The sequence below is a fragment of the Hyperolius riggenbachi genome, chromosome 4 (genome assembly GCF_040937935.1).
Source record: "Hyperolius riggenbachi isolate aHypRig1 chromosome 4, aHypRig1.pri, whole genome shotgun sequence".
Classification (NCBI taxonomy): Eukaryota; Metazoa; Chordata; class Amphibia; order Anura; family Hyperoliidae; genus Hyperolius; species Hyperolius riggenbachi.
This window is the reverse complement of record NC_090649.1, coordinates 130,737,213-130,758,095: the sequence shown is the minus strand read 5'-3', so window position 1 is coordinate 130,758,095 and position 20,883 is coordinate 130,737,213. Positions and strand designations below refer to the sequence as shown.

General features: G+C 43.2%; 1 protein-coding gene across 11 annotated transcripts in view; it reads right to left on the bottom strand.

Moving 5' to 3' along the window:
* Window positions 1–20,883, bottom strand: part of GIGYF2 (GRB10 interacting GYF protein 2) — a 237,301-nt gene that overhangs the window by 41,057 nt on the left and 175,361 nt on the right. For all 11 annotated transcript variants that reach the window (XM_068280676.1, XM_068280675.1, XM_068280681.1 and 8 more), the window contains 9 exons: window positions 20,156–20,418; window positions 17,600–17,747; window positions 17,337–17,497; window positions 16,520–16,611; window positions 13,685–13,792; window positions 12,202–12,305; window positions 11,182–11,282; window positions 3,694–3,816; window positions 1,868–2,128 (listed from right to left, as the gene is read on the bottom strand). In XM_068280676.1, the coding sequence (XP_068136777.1) occupies window positions 1,868–2,128; window positions 3,694–3,816; window positions 11,182–11,282; window positions 12,202–12,305; window positions 13,685–13,792; window positions 16,520–16,611; window positions 17,337–17,497; window positions 17,600–17,747; window positions 20,156–20,418 (1,361 nt within the window). The remainder of the gene's footprint in view (window positions 1–1,867; window positions 2,129–3,693; window positions 3,817–11,181; window positions 11,283–12,201; window positions 12,306–13,684; window positions 13,793–16,519; window positions 16,612–17,336; window positions 17,498–17,599; window positions 17,748–20,155; window positions 20,419–20,883) is intronic.

Below are 20,883 nucleotides of genomic sequence, written 5' to 3'. Positions count from 1 at the left end.
AAAAAAAAAAAAAAAGAGAATGGTGTTTTTTCAGCAACGGGATAGCAGTATAAAGCTAAATTGTAATTTCAGGCTGTATAGCCTCTTTGACCAGTTCAGGATCACAGGTTTTTTCGCCTTCAGGACCAGAGCAATTTAATTTGCCAATAACTTTATTGCTACTTATCACACTGACATGACCTATATATTATTTTTTGCAGGACAAACTAGGCTTTCTCTGGGCAGTACTTTTTGCTAACCATTATTTTATTTATATGTATTTTGCAAAGAAGTAGAAAAAAAATGGAAAAAAAAAACACTCTCAGCTTTCAGCCATTGTAGTTTAAAAATAAAATGTGCTATTGATGATGAAACAGACACTTTTTTTTGCTAATTTGTCCCGGTTATTACAACGTTTAAATTAAATTCCGTTTAGTGTTTTTTATATTATAATAATTATTCCAAGACTAATTACATATTAACAAATTCTCTAAGGTAGCAATATATATATATATATATATATATATATATATATATATATATATATATATATATATATATATATATATATATATATATATATATATATATATATATAATTTTTTTTTAATGGTGTTTTTTTTTTTTTTACAAGTGTTTTATTTTGGTAACTATGGGGTGGGGAGGAAGGGGTTAAAAATATATATATAAAAAAACTATTTCATTATCCTATGGGTTAGTATATTAGACTGTTTTTGGATGTATTTTTACTTTTTGGCCACAAGATGGAGTTCTGTGTAGAATAAATTTCACACTGAACAAAGTTTACATTTTGTATCTGCCGGGATTTTCTTCAACAATGCAGGAGGTTTTGAGTCATCGCAGCCTCAGTGATTGGGTATGCCGATCACAGAGGGGACGGGATAGCGGCGATTGCAGACGGGGAAGTGCAGCGATTGTGGCGGCGACGGTAAACAAACATACTGCAGGGGCGTAAATAAGCGTTTGCAGAATCCGGAAGTGGTTAAAAGACAACTGAAGTGAGAGATATGGAGGCTGCCATATTTATTTCCTGTTAAGCAATACCAGTTACCTGGCTGTCCTGCTGATCCTCTGCCTCTAATACTTTTTGCCATAAACCCTGAACAAGCATGTATCAGATGAGATGACTGTCAAATCTGACAAGATTAGCTGCATGCTTGTTTCTGGTGTGATTTGGGCACTGCTGCAGCCAAATATATCAGCAGGGCTGCCAGGCAACAGGTATAGCTTAAAAGGAAATAAACATGGCAGCCATATTCTTCTCTATTCAATAGTCCTTTGGGCAACAGCAGAGAAAGTGAAGGCCCCTTTCTCACATTTGTAGTTTGAGGTGTGTTTTCAGTAATGCTATCTGCATGGCCATCAGGAGTGCATAGACTGCACTGTAGGATGTTTCCATCCATGTGTTGCAATTCCCCACAAAATAAAGCAACAAACTCCCAAAACACAGATCACCATAGCGCTACTGCAGAGTCACATTATGAAGAGGTTAACATAGCAGCATCGTGATTTGTTTACAATCACAATCTTGCAGCATGTAGCCATTTTTGGAGCAATTCAGCAGAAAGGAATGTGCAAAAGTGCACATTCCTTCAAAAATTACTCTGAAAATCACATTGAAAAACCCCTTAGCAATTGTATTGGGATTTATGAATGTATTATGATGCTTCCCTCACCATTATTCATAAATAATGTACTGGAACACAGTATAGTGGTGTTTCTATCTATATGGGTGATACAAACATTAAAATATTCAGCTTTTTTCTTATCCAAGATAGACTTGACTGATTACTAGAGAAACAACCAGTCAGTGTTACAGTAATAAGTATGGTGACAACAAAAGTCAAAGACCATGACAACCACTCACTTGTTTCCTCTGCAGTTCCTCTCTTTGCCTTCTCTCCTCCTCCTCTCTTTTCTTCTCCTCCTCTTTTCTCTGCCTCTCCTCTTCTATTCTCTTCCTTTCTTCCTCAAGCCGCCTTCTTTCCTCTTCCTGTCGCCTCCTCTCCTCTTCTTGTCTCCTCCTCTCCTCTAGCAGCCTTCGTTCTTCCTCCCTTTTCCTCTCCTCTTCTTCCATTTGCCTCCTAAGTGCCAGTTCTTGTTCTCTCTGTCGCCTCAGAGCTTCCTCCTAGAAGAGAACACATGATTACGGCCATAAAAAGTTAAAGTGAACCTCCAGACTAAAAATCTACTCAGCAGCACTGAAAAAGCTTGGTGTTTAACAGTTTCACAGCATCAGAACTTTGTTTTTCTTACCCAAGCCTCATATTTAGCTGCAGAGAAGCTAAGCTCCGCCCCATGAAAGAAATCTGCTCGGGCATTTTTCCCCTGATGCTGTGCAAAGCATGATGAATTTCCTGATGTTGTCGTTGCTTAGCGCGCACAGCTGGGAGGGGCGATCAGGACAAAGTACAGTTGGAACTGTCTCATGCTCACTGACACCTCCTTTCAACCAAAGATGGCTGCCCCCATGAAATCGCAAACATTTGCCTGTTCTTTTAAAGCAGGGTGGGTAAGAGATTATATCACCTATTTTAATTAACTTAACTAATGTAACTTTGTGACAGTATGTTTGTTTAGGCTGAAGTTCCTCTTTAACCTGTTGTAACTACTAGACTTGTCAATGCACCTTGTAAGCCTATTTCTATACATGTGTCACCCTGAACTGATCACAATGAGAAAACACAAGAGGTGCCTAAAAAGTATTAAAAACAGATACAAGAGAAGGCAGGTGTGGGCTTACCCTCAATAATCCACAGAATGCAACTTTCAGGCTTTTATTCAAATGCTACACGAAAAAAAACAACGTGCTAGATTTGTAGATGTGGGCGCTCACAGCTCAACACCACTATGAACCTAGCACTGTTTATTCACCCGAGGAAGCGGATATAGGCCGTGAAATGCGGTTTTGATTTTTTCTGTAGCTTTTGCATAAAATTAAAATCTTACTTTTAGTGGATTATTGCAGGTAAGCCCACACTTACCTTCTCTTGTATCGGATTTTAATTATTTTAAATGTTTTGGATGCCTCTCATGGATTCTTATTGTTTCTCCCCCTGTGAAGGTTCCTAACTTTATATCCTGCACCTGAAATTCATTTTTTTAATTTGAACCTCAAGGACAACAGAGGTGACGTGACAGGATGAGATAAATATGTGTATATACAGTGCCAAACACAAATTAATATGCTGTTCCTTTTTTTCTTTCTCTGCCTGAAAGAGTTAAACATCAGGTATGCAAATGACAGTTTCTGTCTGGGTTGGGACTGGGTTGTACTATAGCGTGACCCTGATTGAAAAGGTATTACAACCATAAAACACTTTCCTGGCAGTAAATGGCTTCTGAGAGCAGGAAAGAGAAAAATCAATCAATAGTTCATAAATTTAGCTCTGGCATACATTCAATAGATGTGTCATTGAGCAGACTTGACTTAAGTCATTTTTAGAAGAAGGAGGAAAGATACAATCTAATATCAGTTTATTTTCACCTCGGATGTCCTTTAAGGCTGAGTGGGGACGTTACTTCCTCACATGCTCTATGAAGTGTTTGCCTGTTTAGCAACCCACACTTGTAAGTATTACTCCACCTGTGTCTGTCACATCCTATTTTCAAAATTACCACTGCACCAGATTGGGCTCCCATTAAACCCTGCATTTTTTCCTTTTGCTCCTCAACTAAGACTGATCACAGTACCTGCTTGCGCCGTGCAAGCTCCAGCTCTTCTTTTCTCTTGCTCTCCTCTTCTTCAAGCCGTCGTCGTCGTTCTTCCTCTTCTTGTTTGGCTCTTAACTCTGCCTCCCTTCTCTCCTGTTCAATCTACAAAAGTAAGGCACGGTATAGTGTATTTTTTCAAAAGTACAGTGTTACCTACATGTACAAGTTCTCTTATTTGCAAAGGCACAATTACGAGTAAAATTATAAACCTATCAAATATCAATTGCTCAGAAGTGGGAAGGCTGGTGGTAATCACACTGTTGGCATATACAAACTCCAGGTATAACATTCAGCAGCAGACCAACAATGAGTTGTTTGGATGTTACAGTGAACCTCCAGACGAAAAATCTACTCCGCAGCACTGAAAAGGCTTGGTGTTTCACAGCATCAGAACTTTGTTTTTCTTACCAAAGTCAATTTTAGCTGCATTTTTAGCTAAGCTCCACCCCACCAAAGAAAACTGCCTGTGCATTTTTCCCCTGATGCTGTGCAAAGCATGATGGGATTTCTGATGTTATTCTCTTTGCCTAGCAACTGGGAGAGGTGCTCAGGACACAGGACAGTTGGAACTGTGTCTCATGCTCAATGTCACATCCTTTTAACCAAAACGATGGCTGCCCCATGAAATCACAAACATTTGCCTCTTTTAAACCAGGGTGGGTAAGAGATTATATTACTTATCTATTTTAATTAGCATAAGTAATGTAACTTAATGACTGTATGTTTGCTTAGGCTGAAGTTACTCTTTAAGGACATACAGTAGAATCTAGTTTCTATAGTAAGCTCTGAAGTTTCAATATGGGTCAGAGTTCACAATGAGTGACCCCTTAACACAATATACACCCAGCAAAGTCCTGATTGCAAGGCTATAAGCAACAAATGGAGAAAACTTCTCAAAGAGCTACAATACAAGAGGGATTATAGCCCAGGAAACCAAACTAGTGAAGAATTACCCCCATGCATTTCCACTACTTTTGTATGCATATTTATGCAGCTTGAAAGTGGATCATACAAATTCTGCCAAGGTGGAATTCAATTGATGCATTTTCAAGCAGTATTAATGGTGCTAATAGGTTAATGGGCGGCGATACCCTGGTGTTCATAATGGTGAAATTGCCATGTGCTGCCTGCGCGCAGCACCTTTAATGTTGCATAGTGCATCAGGCCCATGGAGACAAAGCAGTTATAACAAGTCCCCTGGGTTTCCGGTTTTAATTCTGCCTTCTAAAGGCGAGTACACACGCTGTATTTTTTCAATCGATGGGTCCGTCAGATCCTCCCGCAGGACGGTCGTTCTGTCGACAGTAGTACGTGAGTACAAGCTGTCAACAGACTGATGAGACTGTTTTTGACTGATCCGCTCAGTCTTATCAGTCTGCCGACAGCTTGTACTCACGTGCAACTGTCGGCAAAACAACCGTCCCGCCGGAGTCCTGACGGACCGGTCGTTTGAAATAAATACGGCGTGTAAGCGTCTTAACACTGTAAGAAGATGCTACATATAGGTTGGTGCTACATAATGCTATTCTTCAGAGAGTTTCTGTGGCATGTATGTATTATATGCAGCTTATCCCTGAACTCGCGATAGATGGCAGCACTGGCCGTGTAATGAATCTGAGCACAGGATGTGCACAGCCAAGGAGAGCTCAGAATATTAAATTAAGCTGAAATGGAGAGTACAGATAGTGGGAATACAGTAAATGGTGGACAAAGGAGGGTGGCCACTAGAGGTGATCAATGAGATACTGTCAGCAGATGCTGTATTAGATTGGACCAGTTTAAATCTGCTTAGAAATTGGAACAATGCAGAAAAAAAAAATCCACCATCTCCAACCACAACAGCTCCATCTAAACATTGTGGAAGATTTGTAAGAGTATGACATCTCCTCATCATTGGCTGGCATTTTTGTTAGTTTTCTTATAACGTTAGGTAAAATATTTTGAAGAAAATCAAATCGCTTTTATAACAGATGAAAAAGGAGGGTGATTTTGTCACTTAAAGGGAGTCTGAAGCGAAAATAAAAGAAGATGCTCACCTAAGGAGAGGGAAGGCTCTCGGTCTTTGTAGAACTTTCCTGGTCTCCTCTCGGTGTCAGCGTTCCCTTGCAGGCTCCCTGGTTAGCAGTATAACGACCAGTCGGTTGTAGACTCCTCTCTTCTGCTTCCCCTGGGCTTCCGCAGTCTTCAGAAGCATTCAGGCTCCGGAAGACTGGCTGCTCCTTACTGCGCATGCACAATTGTCTTCTTTCGCGCAGTACAGAGTAGCCGGTCTTCGGGAGCTTGAGTGCTTCTGAAGACTGCCGAAGTCTACAGCGGCAGGAGATTCAAACAGAGGAGCCTGTGGGGGAACAAGGACACCGTGAGGACAGGAACAGGAGGCTCTAAGACCCAGGGCCTTATCTCCTCAAGTATTTTTTTGTTTTTTAATTCTACTTCAGACTCACTTTAAAGAGTTCACCATATTAAAAAAAACGGACACGTACAAAAAAACCCCACGTCCAATTCAGTGTCTCGTGTAGGTTTCTGGACGTAAGACTCACATATGCTGCACCAATTGCTGCCTCCGTGTGCTTGTGCACACATTTTATGTGAATGGATCATTAAAGTTGAGAAAAAAGTAATTTTTTTTTTTTTAGGTTTATTAAAGGGACATGCTAGCGAACGCATCCAATCTCAACATACGCACAGGCTTAAAGGGAACCTAAACTGAGAAGGATATGGATTTTTCATTTTAACCACTTCATGACAGCACGACGTACAGTATATTCTGGCGTATAAGACTACTTTTTAACCCTTAAAAATCATTTGAAAAGTCAGCGGTCGTCTTATACGCCGGGTGTCGTTGATGCCGGGAGATATGCCCTATCCTGTTACCACCTCTCAGATCTCGCTGCTGAGAAATGCAGTGAAGCGGCGCAGGCATAAAAGTGCGAGATCTGAGAGACAGAGAAGGAGGTAAATAGGATACAAAGATGGGCCAGAAGGGTGAAAGAAGCGTGTTTTATGGGTACAGTGCACTCTATTCTACCATACCACTCTGATAAACAGGGAGAAGTGACCAATCCGCTTAGGGAGAAGGAGAGTTGACCAATCCAACCAGTCAATCACCTATATACTGTTATATACTGGGTACCTCATACAGTACAGCTCCAGTATCTGTTCATACATAGCACCAGTATATGATTGTTTTTAACTTTTTATTTAGTGTGCTTTGGAAGAGGGGGGTAGCCTTATACGGCGAGTATATCCCAAACTCTATATTTTAACTGGAAAAGTTGGGGGGTCGTCTTATACGCCCATTCGTCTTATACGCTGGAATATACGGTATATACAGTGGAGGAAATAATTATTTGACCCCTCACTGATTTTGTAAGTTTGTCCAATGACAAAGAAATGAAGTCTCAGAACAGTATCATTTCAATGGTAGGTTTATTTTAACAGTGGCAGATAGCACATCAAAAGGAAAATTGAAAAAATAACCTTAAATAAAAGACCAGAGTCCGCCGCAGATTATGCTGCGCCCAACAGCCCAAGCTTCACAGCCACCGCTGTTGTGTCAGTGTCCATTGTCAATCAGGCACCAATTGACATTTTCCAGGTTTTTATGACAGAGGCAATGTGGCAGCATTTAGTAGAGCAAACTAATGTATTTTGCTCTACAATTTTTAGCTGATCACCCAATCAGCTATATCCCCAGAAAATGGCACCTCACCAACGTGCCCGAAATGAAGGCCTATGTAGGCCTCACGCTCAGCATGAGTATCACCCCAAAGCCCCAGATAAAAATGTACTGGTCCAGGGACCTTTATCACAATACACCCCTCTATCCAGCAATAATGCCCAGGCAGCGTTTTGAGCTGTTGTCAACATTTTTACACTTAAATGACAAGACGCAAAGTGTGCAACATACCGACCCTGCCCATGACTGTTTAAGTTGAGAACCCTGTTGACCCACCTAAGTGCAGTGTTTATGGATGTGTATACCGCACACCGGGAAATTGCTGTGGACGAATCCCTGGTTGCCGGGCACTCTCTGCGCATGTGTGTGACGTCACACACATGCGCAGAGAGTGCCCCGCAACGGGAGCGCGATCTAGGATGCGCTCCGCCAGGCCAGCGCAGACGTACTACTCCGGGTCATTGCGACCCGGAAGTAGTAAGAGCCACATCAAAATGACAGGTTGGGCAGCCGAACAGTTCGGCTGCAGTTCGGCTAACACAGCCGAACTGTTCGCCCAACTCTACAAGCATGCAGATCAGGTGCTCTGACTGAAGTCAGACTGAATTAGCTGCATGCTTGTTTCAGGTGTGTGATTCACACACTACTGCAGCCAAAGAGATCAGCAGGACTGCCAGGCAACTGGTATTGTTTAAAAGGAAACATCCATATGCCTCTCAGTTTAGGTTCCCTTTAAAGGAGTCATCAGGCAAATTGGACAAAATCTGCTTTACTCACCTGGGGCTTTCTCCAGACCTTTGCAGCCGACTGTCCCAAGCTGACCGCTACACTCTCCCGCCGCACGGTGCAGAGGAAGACCTCGAGGTCGCCCTTACTGCGTCTGCGCGTCAAGCGCCGCTGTCAATCATGTGCACGTTGTCCACAGCTTACTGCGCAGTAAGGGCAACCTCAAGGCCGTCCTCTGCACCGTGCAGCGACAGCGGCGGAGAGCGGAGGTGACAGCGTAGGACAGTCGGCTGCAAGGGGCTGGAGAAAGCCCCAGGTGAGTAAAGCAGATTTTGTCCAATTTGCCTGATGACTCCTTTAAGAAAATGGCCCGCTACATGCACAACTAGTATTATTGAAATATGGTATATGCAGCATAATTTTAATCAGGACAAGCCAAACAATACGTTTTGAGGCCTTTTATAACTGTGGCACTTGTCATGTGAAAAATAGGAAGGGTGAAAATGAAAAACCGTATAGAATGACTATGGTATTAGACAGCGCTTAGAAAAAAATATTACCCAAAGTAAAGGTTCGTATACACGTCCGATAAAGATCGTTCGTTACGAACGATTCGTGACGTTTACACGATATTCAAATTAGACGGAAAAGATCGTTCGTAATGAACGATTGTGTACACACGTGAACGATATAAGTATAAAGTACTGAACGACGAACGATTAAAAAATGCGTGCGCAAACGGAAGTGACGTTATGACAGGCAATAAGAACATGCGTTATCGGACGATCTTTGTACACACTGCAACGATTGAACGATTATCTTTCGAAAAAATCCGCCGGGTTGGATCGGTCGGATTGAACGATAACGGTCGTTATCGTCCCAAAAAACGATCGTTAGAAAATTTGGAGCGCACGATTATCGGTCCAATTGTCGTTATCGTTCGTTTTTGAACGATCGTTATCGTACGTGTGTACTCAGCTTAAGCTTGACATGTCAAAATTGTCAGGAGCCTTAAGGAGTAAAAACCCCTGAAACCTACATGTGATTTTTAACTACCTAAAGACCGCTCCACGCCAATGGGCGTGGCCGCGGTGGCAGCCCCAGGACCGCCTAACGCCAATTAGCGTCAAGTTCTGGAACCGGCTACTGAAGGAGATCGCGCGCAGGGGGTGCGCGCATCTTCTCGGGGCGGAGCTCCGCCCCGTCTTCAGTATCGGGAGACTGTTAGACGGCGTGATCATTGTCTATTTACACAGTGCAGCGCTGCGATCAGCAGCAGCGCTGCACTGGGGACAGCCTTGTGAAACGGCTGTCCCCCTGGGAGACAAGAGAACGATCGGCTCTCATAGGCAGAAGCCTATGACAGCCGATCACCTGATTGGCCGGCTGGGGGGAGGGAGGGGTTTTCAAAAAAAGAAATAAAGAAATAGTAAAAAGCAGTAAAAAAAAAAAAACACGAACATAAATATTGATTAAAAGAAAAACAAACATCTAGGGGGTAATCAGACCCCACCAACAGAGCTCTGTTGGTGGGGAGAAAGGGGGGGGGGGTGGAAAATCACTCGTGTGCTGTGTTGTGTTGTGCGGCCCTGCAGCTTGGCCTTAAAGCTGCAGTGGCCAATTATGAAAAAGAGCCTGGTCTTTAGGAGGGTTTACCACTGTGGTCAAGTGGTTAAACCTTATGCAGATGATTACCCAAGCAAGTTACCCAAATGTGCCTAGGTACAGGAAATATTCAGTTACTCCGTGAACCCACATAAAAGGAGAATGTACATACATTCAAAATGTACACAACATTTTAGATGAATAAAAGGAATAAAAATTGATTAAAACCTGTAAACAAGCCCAGGAGCACAGTAACCATTGTAATCTAAAAAGATAGATTATGTTATTCCACCCAAAAAAAAAAAAAAAAAAAATATTTTGCACTTAAAGGGAACCTGAAGGGAGCGGAAATATCAGGGGCGTAACTAAAAATCACTGGGCTCCCCTGCAAAATTTTGGATGGAACCCTCCCACCCCCCTCGCTTTCTGCACAGGTAAACTGAGAACTAATTTTAAATAAACTGGCTAGTGCACATTTGAATGTGTTTTCCCCATGCAGATAGAAACAGACAGCAGTGCAGCACTGCATGCTTCAACGTGCATGTTTTCACACAGAACTGGCTCGGCAGACTTCTCCAGCATTACTACAGTACAGAGCACTTCGGGAGCGGTAGAGAGGTTGGCGCTGTACACAAGACCATGCTGCACACTGACTAAGGACTGTCTACAAATCTTTGTCTGCAAAACTTTGTATAATTCCTTATCAGTGGCTGAGCAGATGCAGTCATTAGAACAATTGTGCAGACAGCATAGCATTATTTCTCTCTGTGCCCTTAGTGGTCAGTCTCTCCAGGTAGGGAAAAAAAAACGTTTCCCCCTACGGGCCACCTGCAGCTTCTTGGCCCCCCTGCAGGGTCTATTGTTACGTTCCTGGGAAATATGGAGGCTGCCATATTTATTTCCTTTTGAACAATACCAACTGCCTGGCAGCCCTGCTGATTTCTCAGGCTGCAGTAGTATCTGGATCACACAAATGAAACAAGCACGCAGCTTGCAAATGAAGTCCGACTAGATTAAGGCAAACTTCAGTCAGAAACATTAGATTTGCATGCTTCTTCAGGGTCATTGCATGCAACTTATTAAGTACTCGTCCCTCCCACTGCGAAGAAGTCATCCCCCATGGGAGGGGCCCTAACACTAACTAATCCTAAATTATGCATATGCATAGCCTGAGTGCGCTACCAAATAAAAATTCAAAATTGCGCAAAGGTGGATCAGCGCATCACCAGGGTGCCTGCGAGTGGCCACCAAGGTTTTAGATGCAGAGGATCAGCAGGACAGCCAGGCAACTGGTATTGTTTAGGAAATAAATATGGAAGCCTCCATATCCCTCTCACTTCAGGGAAGAGCAGTACAGATACTGAATCACTGTTTTGATGAATGGCTCCAAAATATTCATTTGCATTTGGAATCAACCAACATGGAAGACAGGACCCCCCTTTTTTTTTTTTTTTTACCTTGGCTGCTTTTGCTTTCTCCATCTGTTCCAGCTGCTCTCTTGATGCTCCCTGAGATGTAGGCTCTACAGGCAGGTCCCACACACTGCTTCCCTCCCACACTGAAAGACAATGAAAGATTTTGATTTTGTGTAGCCATGACAGTTGGGCAGGGTTCACACCAAATTTTTTTTTTTCATGCATGTGAAAACGCAAAAGTACTTATTACAGCATAAATTTGCACATTAATTCATTAAAGGACCTCAAAGCAGACATATACAGGAAGCAGTCCTCATGCCCACCGCTCTCTCAATCCCCCCCTTCTATTGGCTCACAAATGTCATGAAAAACATGCGCAGAGTGCTTCTGGCTACAATAGCGCTATCAATGACCCGTCCCGCTGGGCCAGCGCCTGCGCACTAGTGCGTGATATGGCAGACTCAGAAAAAGGTACGGTGGGCATTTGCAATCCAATGGTACCCTTTTAAGGACAACTGAAGTGAAAGGGATATAGAGGCTGCCATATTTATTCCCTTTAAACAATACCAGTTGCCTGGCAGCCCTACTGGTCTATTTGGCAACAGTAGTGTCTTAATCACCCCAGAAACAAGCATGCAGCTAATCTTGTCAAATCTGACAAAAGTGTCAGAAACACCTGATCTGCTGCATGCTTGTTCAGGGTCTATTGCTAAACGTATTAGAGGCAGAGCATCAGCAGGATAGCCAGGCAACTGGTATTGCTTAAAAGGAAATACATATAGCATCCTCCATATATCTCTCACTACAGTTGTCCTTTATGCAATAAGTGTGAACCTTGCCTTAGATTTTCACTTGGATAACACTTTAATAAATGAAACAAAACATAATACAGTACAAAGCGTGTGTTTATCCAGGTTTGGCTGATATTTATATTTGAGAAACTACTCAGTGTGAAAGCTGCAATAATAAACTAAGGAGGGATGCGGGTTCATTTTCACACCGCTATATCTTTTTGCACTTTGCAAATTATCAAGTGCAGAAGCTGAATGCAGAAACACTCACTTGTTGGCTGAGGAGGAGCAGCTGTCTGAAGCTCCCATACAGATGTGTTATCTGGCACAGGCGTGGCTCTCGGCACTGCAGGAACAACTGTCTGTTCAGATAATCTGAGAGAAAAAGGCAAATCGACAGCATAAATATTATTTCTCATATCAAAGTTATAGAATACAGATGTGGGGATAAAATGGGAATAAACTGCAAATAGATTCCCTGCCATGAAGTACCACTTGTTCACCTCACCACCATTCAAAATCATCACCCATAGAACACTACACACACCTTGGCTAGAAGTCAAGCAGTGTGTCTGTACATTGCTTGTTACAAAATGGAACCCAATGACCTGAAACAATGATGAACAGGATTTATACAAAGTGCACAGCTTTTGTGTTAAAGGGAATGTCCAAGCAAAATAAAAAAATGAGTTTCACTTACCTGGGGCTTCTCCCAGCCCCATGCAGCCATCCTGTGCCCTCGTAGTCACTCACTGCTGCTCCAGTCCCCCACTGGCAGCTTGCCGACCTCGGAGGTCGGCGGCACGCATTGCTTACATTTTTACGCATTCCCGCTAGTACAAGAACATTAACAAATACATTTTTACGCATTACTGGTTTAATGCGTAAAAATGTACGCATTAAACCAGTAACGCGTAAAAATGTATGTGCTAATGTTCCTGCGCTAGCGGGAATGCGTAAAAATGTACGCAATGCGTGCCGCCGACCTCCGAGGTCGGCAAGCTGCCAGCAGGGGACTGGAGCAGCAGTGAGTGACTACGAGGGCACAGGATGGCTGCATGGGGCTGGGAGAAGCCACAGGTAAGTGAAACTCATTTTTTTATTTTGCTTGGACATTTCCTTTAACTTGTAAGGAATTTGCATCCAGAGCAATACTAGTGGATGGAACAGTTCTCAATGTCTAATGAAGCTGGTAGTAACTTTGGGAGAGTAACTAGGACAAAAACAATAACTACTTTGATCACAGAATGCACAGGGGCGGGACAAGGTTTGTTCACTCAGACATGCATGTGATACAGAGTTACAGTCATTCATTTGTATCCATCATCTTGAATTAAGATTGTAAGCTCCCAAGGGCAGGGCTCTCTCCCCTTTTTGTGTCTTGGAAATCCTACATTTTTTTCATCATGTTATTTTTATCACTGTCATTACCAATTCTGTATCTTGTATTCTGTATCGTTTTTGTATTTTGTCACCAATTATGTAATTTGTATATTGGTGTATACCATTGTCTGTATGTTCGTGTCTTACTTTGTACAGCACCGCGGAATATGTTGGCGCTTTATCAATAATAATAATAATAATAATAATAGGTACATTCTGCAGCACATTTGGAATTATGTGCAAATGGGGCAACTAGATATGGAAATATGTGCAAATCTGTTACCAGTCACAAGTACCTTGTAGCTTGAAACAGTTTGAAGTGGATAGTTAGGTTGTGAGTACAAGGTATAGCGGTCAGTGTAATACATTACCTCATCTTCAGAGCCTGGAACTGCTGTAAGAGAAGTGCCACCTGCTGTTGCTGCTGTGAGGAAAGTGCTGCTTTTTGCTGCTGCGCCATCACCTGGGCATATTGCTGTCTGTGAAGACACAAGGGAAGCAGCAATTAAATGGCAAATTCAATCAAGTCAAATATCAAGGAATAAAGTCAATTTCACAATTGCAGCCATCTAGGAGTTTCTAGAATCTGCTGTTACAGAGTTAGGCCTTGTTCACATCAATCGCAATTTTTTTTAGTGCCTCTTGGCGCTTACCTGCGTGTTGCCTATTTTTTGCAAAGCGCTTTTCTAAGCGCTTTGCAGAGTGATTCGTTTTTTCACTTCCTAACGTTAGTCAGAAAGTGAACTCTTTCACCCGGAAATGAATAAATACAATGTATTTATTAGTGAAAGCGCAGGATAAACCACTATACAAAGCGCTTTTTTAAGTGCTTTGCGATTTCCCTATACCTTCTATTGAGGCAAATCGCCCTGAAAATGGTACAGGCACTGGCTTTGGGTAGCGGATCGTAATCAAACCGCTTATTTCCAACTGGTCCAATCTGATCTCCAATCGTTTTTCTGAACAATTTCATATAGAAGTGATCGGAAAAAAATCAATCACAAAATCACATCGGACCTATTGGAAATAATTAATTTGACATGTCTATCTGACGGGAGATTGCATGGTGTGTACCAGGCCTAAAGCCGCATCTACACGCGTAGATGTGGCGGCGATGTGGCTTATCAATCGAGCCGCTGATGCAGTTCGATTGATAAGATCCGACAGGACGGATCTCCCCACCGCCGATTCCCTGCTCGCTCCCCACGAGGGCACAATGGCAGGGAATCGAGCGGAAGATAAGCGGCGCCGGTGGGGACGAGCGGGGAATCGAATCCGACGCACATGCGGCGAGCGGGGACGCGGTGGGCACACGGAAGAGGCGATCCGGCGGCTAATCGAGCCGCCGGATCACAGCCTCATCTACCCGTGTAGATGAGGCTTAAAGACAACAGACAATCTTATCTGGTAAAATGCAAACTACCCCCTACTCCAAAGATCTGAAAAAGGATTAAAAAAAAATAAAAATCGCAATTCATGATAATCTTAACAGATAAGACTAAGTGAAAAGTAATGTGGCCAGTTACTTACCTGGGGCTTCTTCCAGCACCTGAAGTCCTCCTGGTCCCTCACCATTACACGCTGCTCCATTCCTCAGCTGGCCCCCTCTGAACGTTGCATGTGCGCTGCCGTGCCGCGCACCTTCTCTATTGCACTTGCAACCGGAAGCATTCCGTGTAGTTCGTAAAAATTGCTACTGCAGTGGTCGGCAACTGGACAATTCACCCAGCATATGGAGGGGGACACCAGGAGAACGGAGCAGCACAGATAAATGGTGAGGGACCAGGAAGACTTCAGAGGGCTGGACGAAACCCCAGGTAACTGGCCAAACTTTTTTTTTTTTTTTAACTTAACACTCCCTTTAAAGCCAAAACCCGCTTTTCAAACATGCCCTGTTCACCACAACAATCGCTGCTTGCCTGACAGAACTGCAGTCTGTATTGCAAACAAATGTATGTTTGGGTGTAAAAGTTTTTTTTTCTAATTGTAAAGCAATCATTTGACAAGAATGGTCTTTCTCACAGGGAATGTGGAGATATACATTAAAGTGACCAGTGCATCAAATAATATAACAGAGAGGATCATAAGCCTGGAGGACAGAGCTGGTCAATGCTGGCCACAAACCAGAGATCAAACCATAAAGTCACAAGACATTTGCCTGCCCTCAGACTGGGATTGGTGGACTGGAAAATCTATTGGAGATTAAAGATTGCTGAAAAGCTCATCATAAGCCCTGCAGCAACGCCCAACGCAACCAGATGGTCAGCTTAAATGTGGCCACTAACGGTACAATTTGCCAAAATGTTTATGAACAATTCTTAACGATTGAAAATTATGGTTTGGGACCAATAATGGACAAAAATCTCCTGACCGATCTAATCAGATTGACAGCATTGATCTGAAAATCAGATCAATTTCATTAATCGGATCAGATTGGTGAGGAAAGTTTTGTCCATTAGTGGTCCCAAACTAATTTCCGATTGTTCATGTTATGAATCATTTATCAACAATCATTAGGTAAATTGTATAGTTAGCGGCCATTTTAAAGTGTACCTGAAATGGGCACACAAAGACTGTAGACTTACTCGGAGCTTCCTCCAGCCACATGAGCACGACACATCCCTTGACGTCCTCCCGAGTGCCTCCGTTCGCGTGGTATCGGTCCTGGTAATCTTGCTCAGTCGCAGAAGAATTCGACTGGAACGGCCGAGCCAGTTACCGGGACTGATATCATGTGAACGGGCAGCACCTGGGAAAAAGGTGAGGAATGCACGGTGCTCATGGGGCTGAAGGAAGTATAAAAGGAAGTATAAAATCTCGGGTAAGTATAAAATCTTTCAATATGCCTATTTCAGGTTTACTTTAACACTACATTACATCATCAGTTTGAACATGGAATAAGGCTTTTAATTAACCTATACAATGCAAACCTTACCTCCCTGCAAACTTTTCATTTCCTTGACACTACACAGGAACATAAACATTTATCAAATGGCTAACAAGGCATAAGGTTGGCTTGAATGTGTATTTCTACAGAAACATTTATTTATGCCTAAAGTGATTAGCTACTGAGGGACTCTTCAACATATCAGTACTATAAAGAAGGTATAGGGTAATAACTAACCCATCATTTTCAACCTCACTCATGGAGAGTCATATAAACATGGACACATCTAATATGTATTTTGAAACAAACACAAACTCACTGTAAAAGAAACTGCTGGTAATGCAGTTGCTGTAATTGGTACAGGGCTGTTATCTCTTGGTGGCGGCCTATATGTTCAGGAGCCAATTCTCCCTAAATGCAAAATTAAAAATACATGTTAAAAACAAATCAATTGAGTGTCAAATCAGAATATTTGTAATTTACCATATTTTTAAGAACATAAGACACTAGTCTGGACTACCGTATAAGACTAAACCGGTGCGCACATGGTACAGGGGCATCTTTTAGAAGTTCTCCCTCCAATTATTGTGCCCTCCATGTACCTCGTGTCATCTGTCGTCCTCCGCTCCCCCATGCCTCTCACCTCACCCATAGGAGCCCATGACAATCTGAGACCTCTCCCTCACTGCTCCCCTAGTGCCGGCTTCACTGATTGCATCACTACATGCGACCAACATTAGGGGAACAGTGAGGGAGAGGAGAGGTCTCTGATCATCGCGGGCTCCGAAGGATGAGGTGAGAGATGCAATGCTGCTGCATTTATCTATACACAGGAGAGCACAGGAGGACACGGGGGAGTGGAGGACGACACGGGGACAGTACAGGGAGTCCCCAACATAGCGACGGCTCGGTGGTTCGTATCGGCGGGCGTTCGTAAGTCAGGGGACTATCTATATTTGGAATCTAAGACACAGCGACTTAATGCCCATTTTTGGGTGAGAAAAAGTGCGTCTTATATTTCCGAAAAATACGGTAGGTCACTGCCAACTCGAGATATTTTGTGAGTTCTGTTTTTCAATCAACAATATGCAGCCCCATGGAAAAATATTTGCAGTGGAAAATTAGGGGTCACTTACTAGTCTGGGAACAGGAGGTGTGATGAACGGAACTCTGCCCCATAGCTTAATTATGTCACCAAGTGATTGGAAGGCCTCGTCACATACTCTTCGCAAAAGCAAAGACATAGGGAAGTATCCAGCTTGATACCATTCTGCCATCTCTCTATTACTAAAGGGACCTATGAAACACAGATGCACAGCATGGGTTGAGGACACGAGAAGGTTGGAGTGGAAAAGAATAATCATATACAGCATAAATACAATAATAAAGCAATCCTCACCCTGAATCTCTCCCTGTGGATCCTTGTAGTACCACTTCTGCTGGTTGTCTAGAGATGGCCCTTTTGCTCTGTGATCTGGAAGTTTCCCTGTTAATCTGTCATCATCTAGCGTCCCGTCCTGCAGGTACGCCACCATCTGCTGTGCTTGCTATACAATACAGGTTACTGGTTAGCAATCCACTTGGCAAGCATGAGAAAGCAACAATCTTACAGCCTTGACATGTATGCAAAATCGAATACTGAATTATGATTTTCTGGCTAACAAACATTGACAGCTCAGTTTTGTGAACCTTACTTTCGTATTTCAATTTAGACAGATGAAAGACAGAGGTCTAACACCAGGTTTACCTATCAAACAAAAACCTACTCTCTAGGAACCAGAGCCTTCCCTCTCCTCGCTTGGTGACCTGTGTCCGCCGCTGTTCATTGTTTGAATTTGCCACCTCTGGGAGCCCTCGGAACGCTTCGGGAGTGCTCGTGTTTCAGAGTGCTCTCCCAGATGAAGGGCTTCGTAGTATGCATGCGCGAGTGTCAGAGACACGAGTGCTCCTGAAGTCTTCTGAGGCTCCCCAATGGTGTATTCAACCAGCTGGTCGAATATGTTGACCAGAGATGATAGCACTGGAAGGAGGAAGATGGAGAAGGCTCTATAGCAGGGATCCCCGAACTCCCGGTCTGCAGGCTGTGCTGAGCCGTGTCCATCTGACTGCACAGAGTTCAAGACGCTGAGTGTATCGTCACTGCACTAAAAAGGATGCTGAAGAGAAGCAGAGCAGTCTGCCGCCTTTCTTACTGCTGCCACCTGGTGTCTATTTTGTAAAGCAGCATGCTTTCTGTTTGTACAGACACTGGGTGGCAGCAGTGAGAATGACTGAGAGGCTCTGGCCTCTTGCCAGCCACAGAGTTACATTGCTGCATGGAGGTGAGGTAAGCAGCTGATCCACAAAGTTATCGTGGAAGCATGGAAGGCTAAAAGTGTAGGGAAGGGTGAAAGTGAGTGTGGGGAGGAGAAGAGGGTGAAAGTGAGTGTGGGGAGGAGAAGAGGGTAAAAGTGAGTGTGGGGAGGAGGAGAGGATAAAGGTGAGTGTGGGGGAGGAGGAGAGGATAAAGGTGAGTGTGGGGGAGGAGGAGAGGGTAAAAGTGAGTGTGGGGAGGAGGAGAGGGTAAAAGTGAGTGTAGAGGAGGAGGAGAGGGTAAAGGTGAGTGTGGGGGAGGAGGAGAGGGTAAAAGTGAGTGTGAGGGAGGAGGAGAGGGTAAAAGTGAGTGTGGGAAGGAGGAGAGGGTAAAAGTGAGTGTGGGGGAGGAGGAGAGGGTAAAAGTGAGTGTGGGGGAGGAGGAGAGGGTAAAAGTGAGTGTGAGGAGGAGAGGGTAAAAGTGAGTGTGGGAAGGAGGAGAGGGTAAAAGTGAGTGTGGGAAGGAGGAGAGGGTAAAAGTGAGTGTGGGAAGGAGGAGAGGGTAAAAGTGAGTGAGGAAAGGCTGGAGGTCACTGCACCAACAGATAGGGACCAAGACAGTGCACTGCTTTGACCCCCCTCCCCCACACCCCAAAGTCTAAATTTCTGAGGGTGGTTAGGGGCTAGAGCTACCAGGACTTATTTATGTACCAACAGTGTCTGTAGAATCTCACACACTCTCCCACTCCTTGGAAAAAGTTCCTAATGTGGAAACGGTCCTTTGGTCACTTCTCCATAGTGGAGAATCTGATTTTTTTTTTTTTTTAATTCCACTTCAGTATCACTTTAAACACTTCCTGTAAAAATGAGCATTTAAAAAAATCCCATTGGTGTACTAATTAGTGCAAATAGGACGTTTTATAAGCATCCATTTAGTTGAACTGCACATCCACTGACGTGCATGCAACAGGGTTTCATGGGCCCATTTTTACATGCCTATGGACGGGCGTGAAGTGGTTAAAGAGGAAGTGTAGTCAAAATAAAAAATAAATAAAATAGCCTTTTAACTACAATATTAATTTAGAAATTATTTAGTGTTTGCCTATTGTAAAGTCTTTCCTCTCCATTACTTTTTAAAATGTATCACAGGTGGCAACATCTTTAGTATTGGTAGATCTCTGCAAAATGTTAATTCACTTAAAGCCAGTATAAAAGGTGGAGAATTTTGGGATGGAGCATTTTGCAGGGCTGTGGAGTCGGTACAAAAATCGTTCAACTGAACTCAGTTTTAGAAACCACCGACTACAGGTACCCAAAACTGCTCCGACTTCTTATTTTAATACTTACCAGGGCTGTGGAGTTGGCACAAAAATCATCAGACAACTCACTTTATGATACCACCGATTCCAGGTATCAAAAAATTGCTCCAACTCCTCGACTCTGAACTCTCAGACCTGGAAATCTGCATAATAAACAGCCTCAGTAGGAGTGTGGGGCTACAGACCAATATACCGCAATATAAGGCTATAGGAAAGGTTTCTGATGCTGAAACCAGGATATTTAAAATAAAAATGCGTATCCTGAATAATTGATTGCATTCTACCATAGGTCGTTACGATTCCTCTTTAAATGGTTTAGAACCATGTATACTGTGTCAATGCACCTGCTCCAGATGTTGTAATCGATCCTCTTCATCAGGCTCAGGAGGAAGTGAGCCCATGCCCGGTGCACCACTGAGTGAAGGATGAGCTGACCCTGAGGTACTTTCTATCGTTACAGGAGCAGGTTTCAAAGAATGAAGGGCTGTCCCTTGAGGATCTTTGACTTGTCGAGCAGCAGTACTTTGGTTAAATACAGGAGACGTGGATTGAGGTATACAAGGAGCTGATGACTCGCAGGAACTTCTGGGACCATGTGAGGAAGAATCTAGAAAAAAAATCGGTAGGAATATTTACTAAAAACGACAAATCAAACCAAATGTAAGCAATAACTGCAATAAAGTATACTTGAATACATTATAAAATGTTTAATATGATTAAGTTTTGCTGCCAGACATTAAAGTGTACCCAAAAAGTAAAACCTTGTATAGAGGCTTCCCAAATCATCCTCTGGTCCCCCGTCGCTGAGTGCGGACTCCCCTGAAGACTACTGACAAGGGCTTGTTGGTAATAAGATTGGGGCTGCGCTCCCCTACAGGCACGAGCGTGGCTGTACTGCGACTATACAGGTGCAGTCGTGCTTGTGCCGGAACAGAGGTGTGGCCCCAATGTTAAAGAGGAACTTCAACCTAAACAAACATACTGTTATTAAGTTACATTAGTTAATGTTAATTAAAATAGATATGTAATATAATCTATCCACCCTGGTTTAAAAGAACAGGCAAATGTTTGA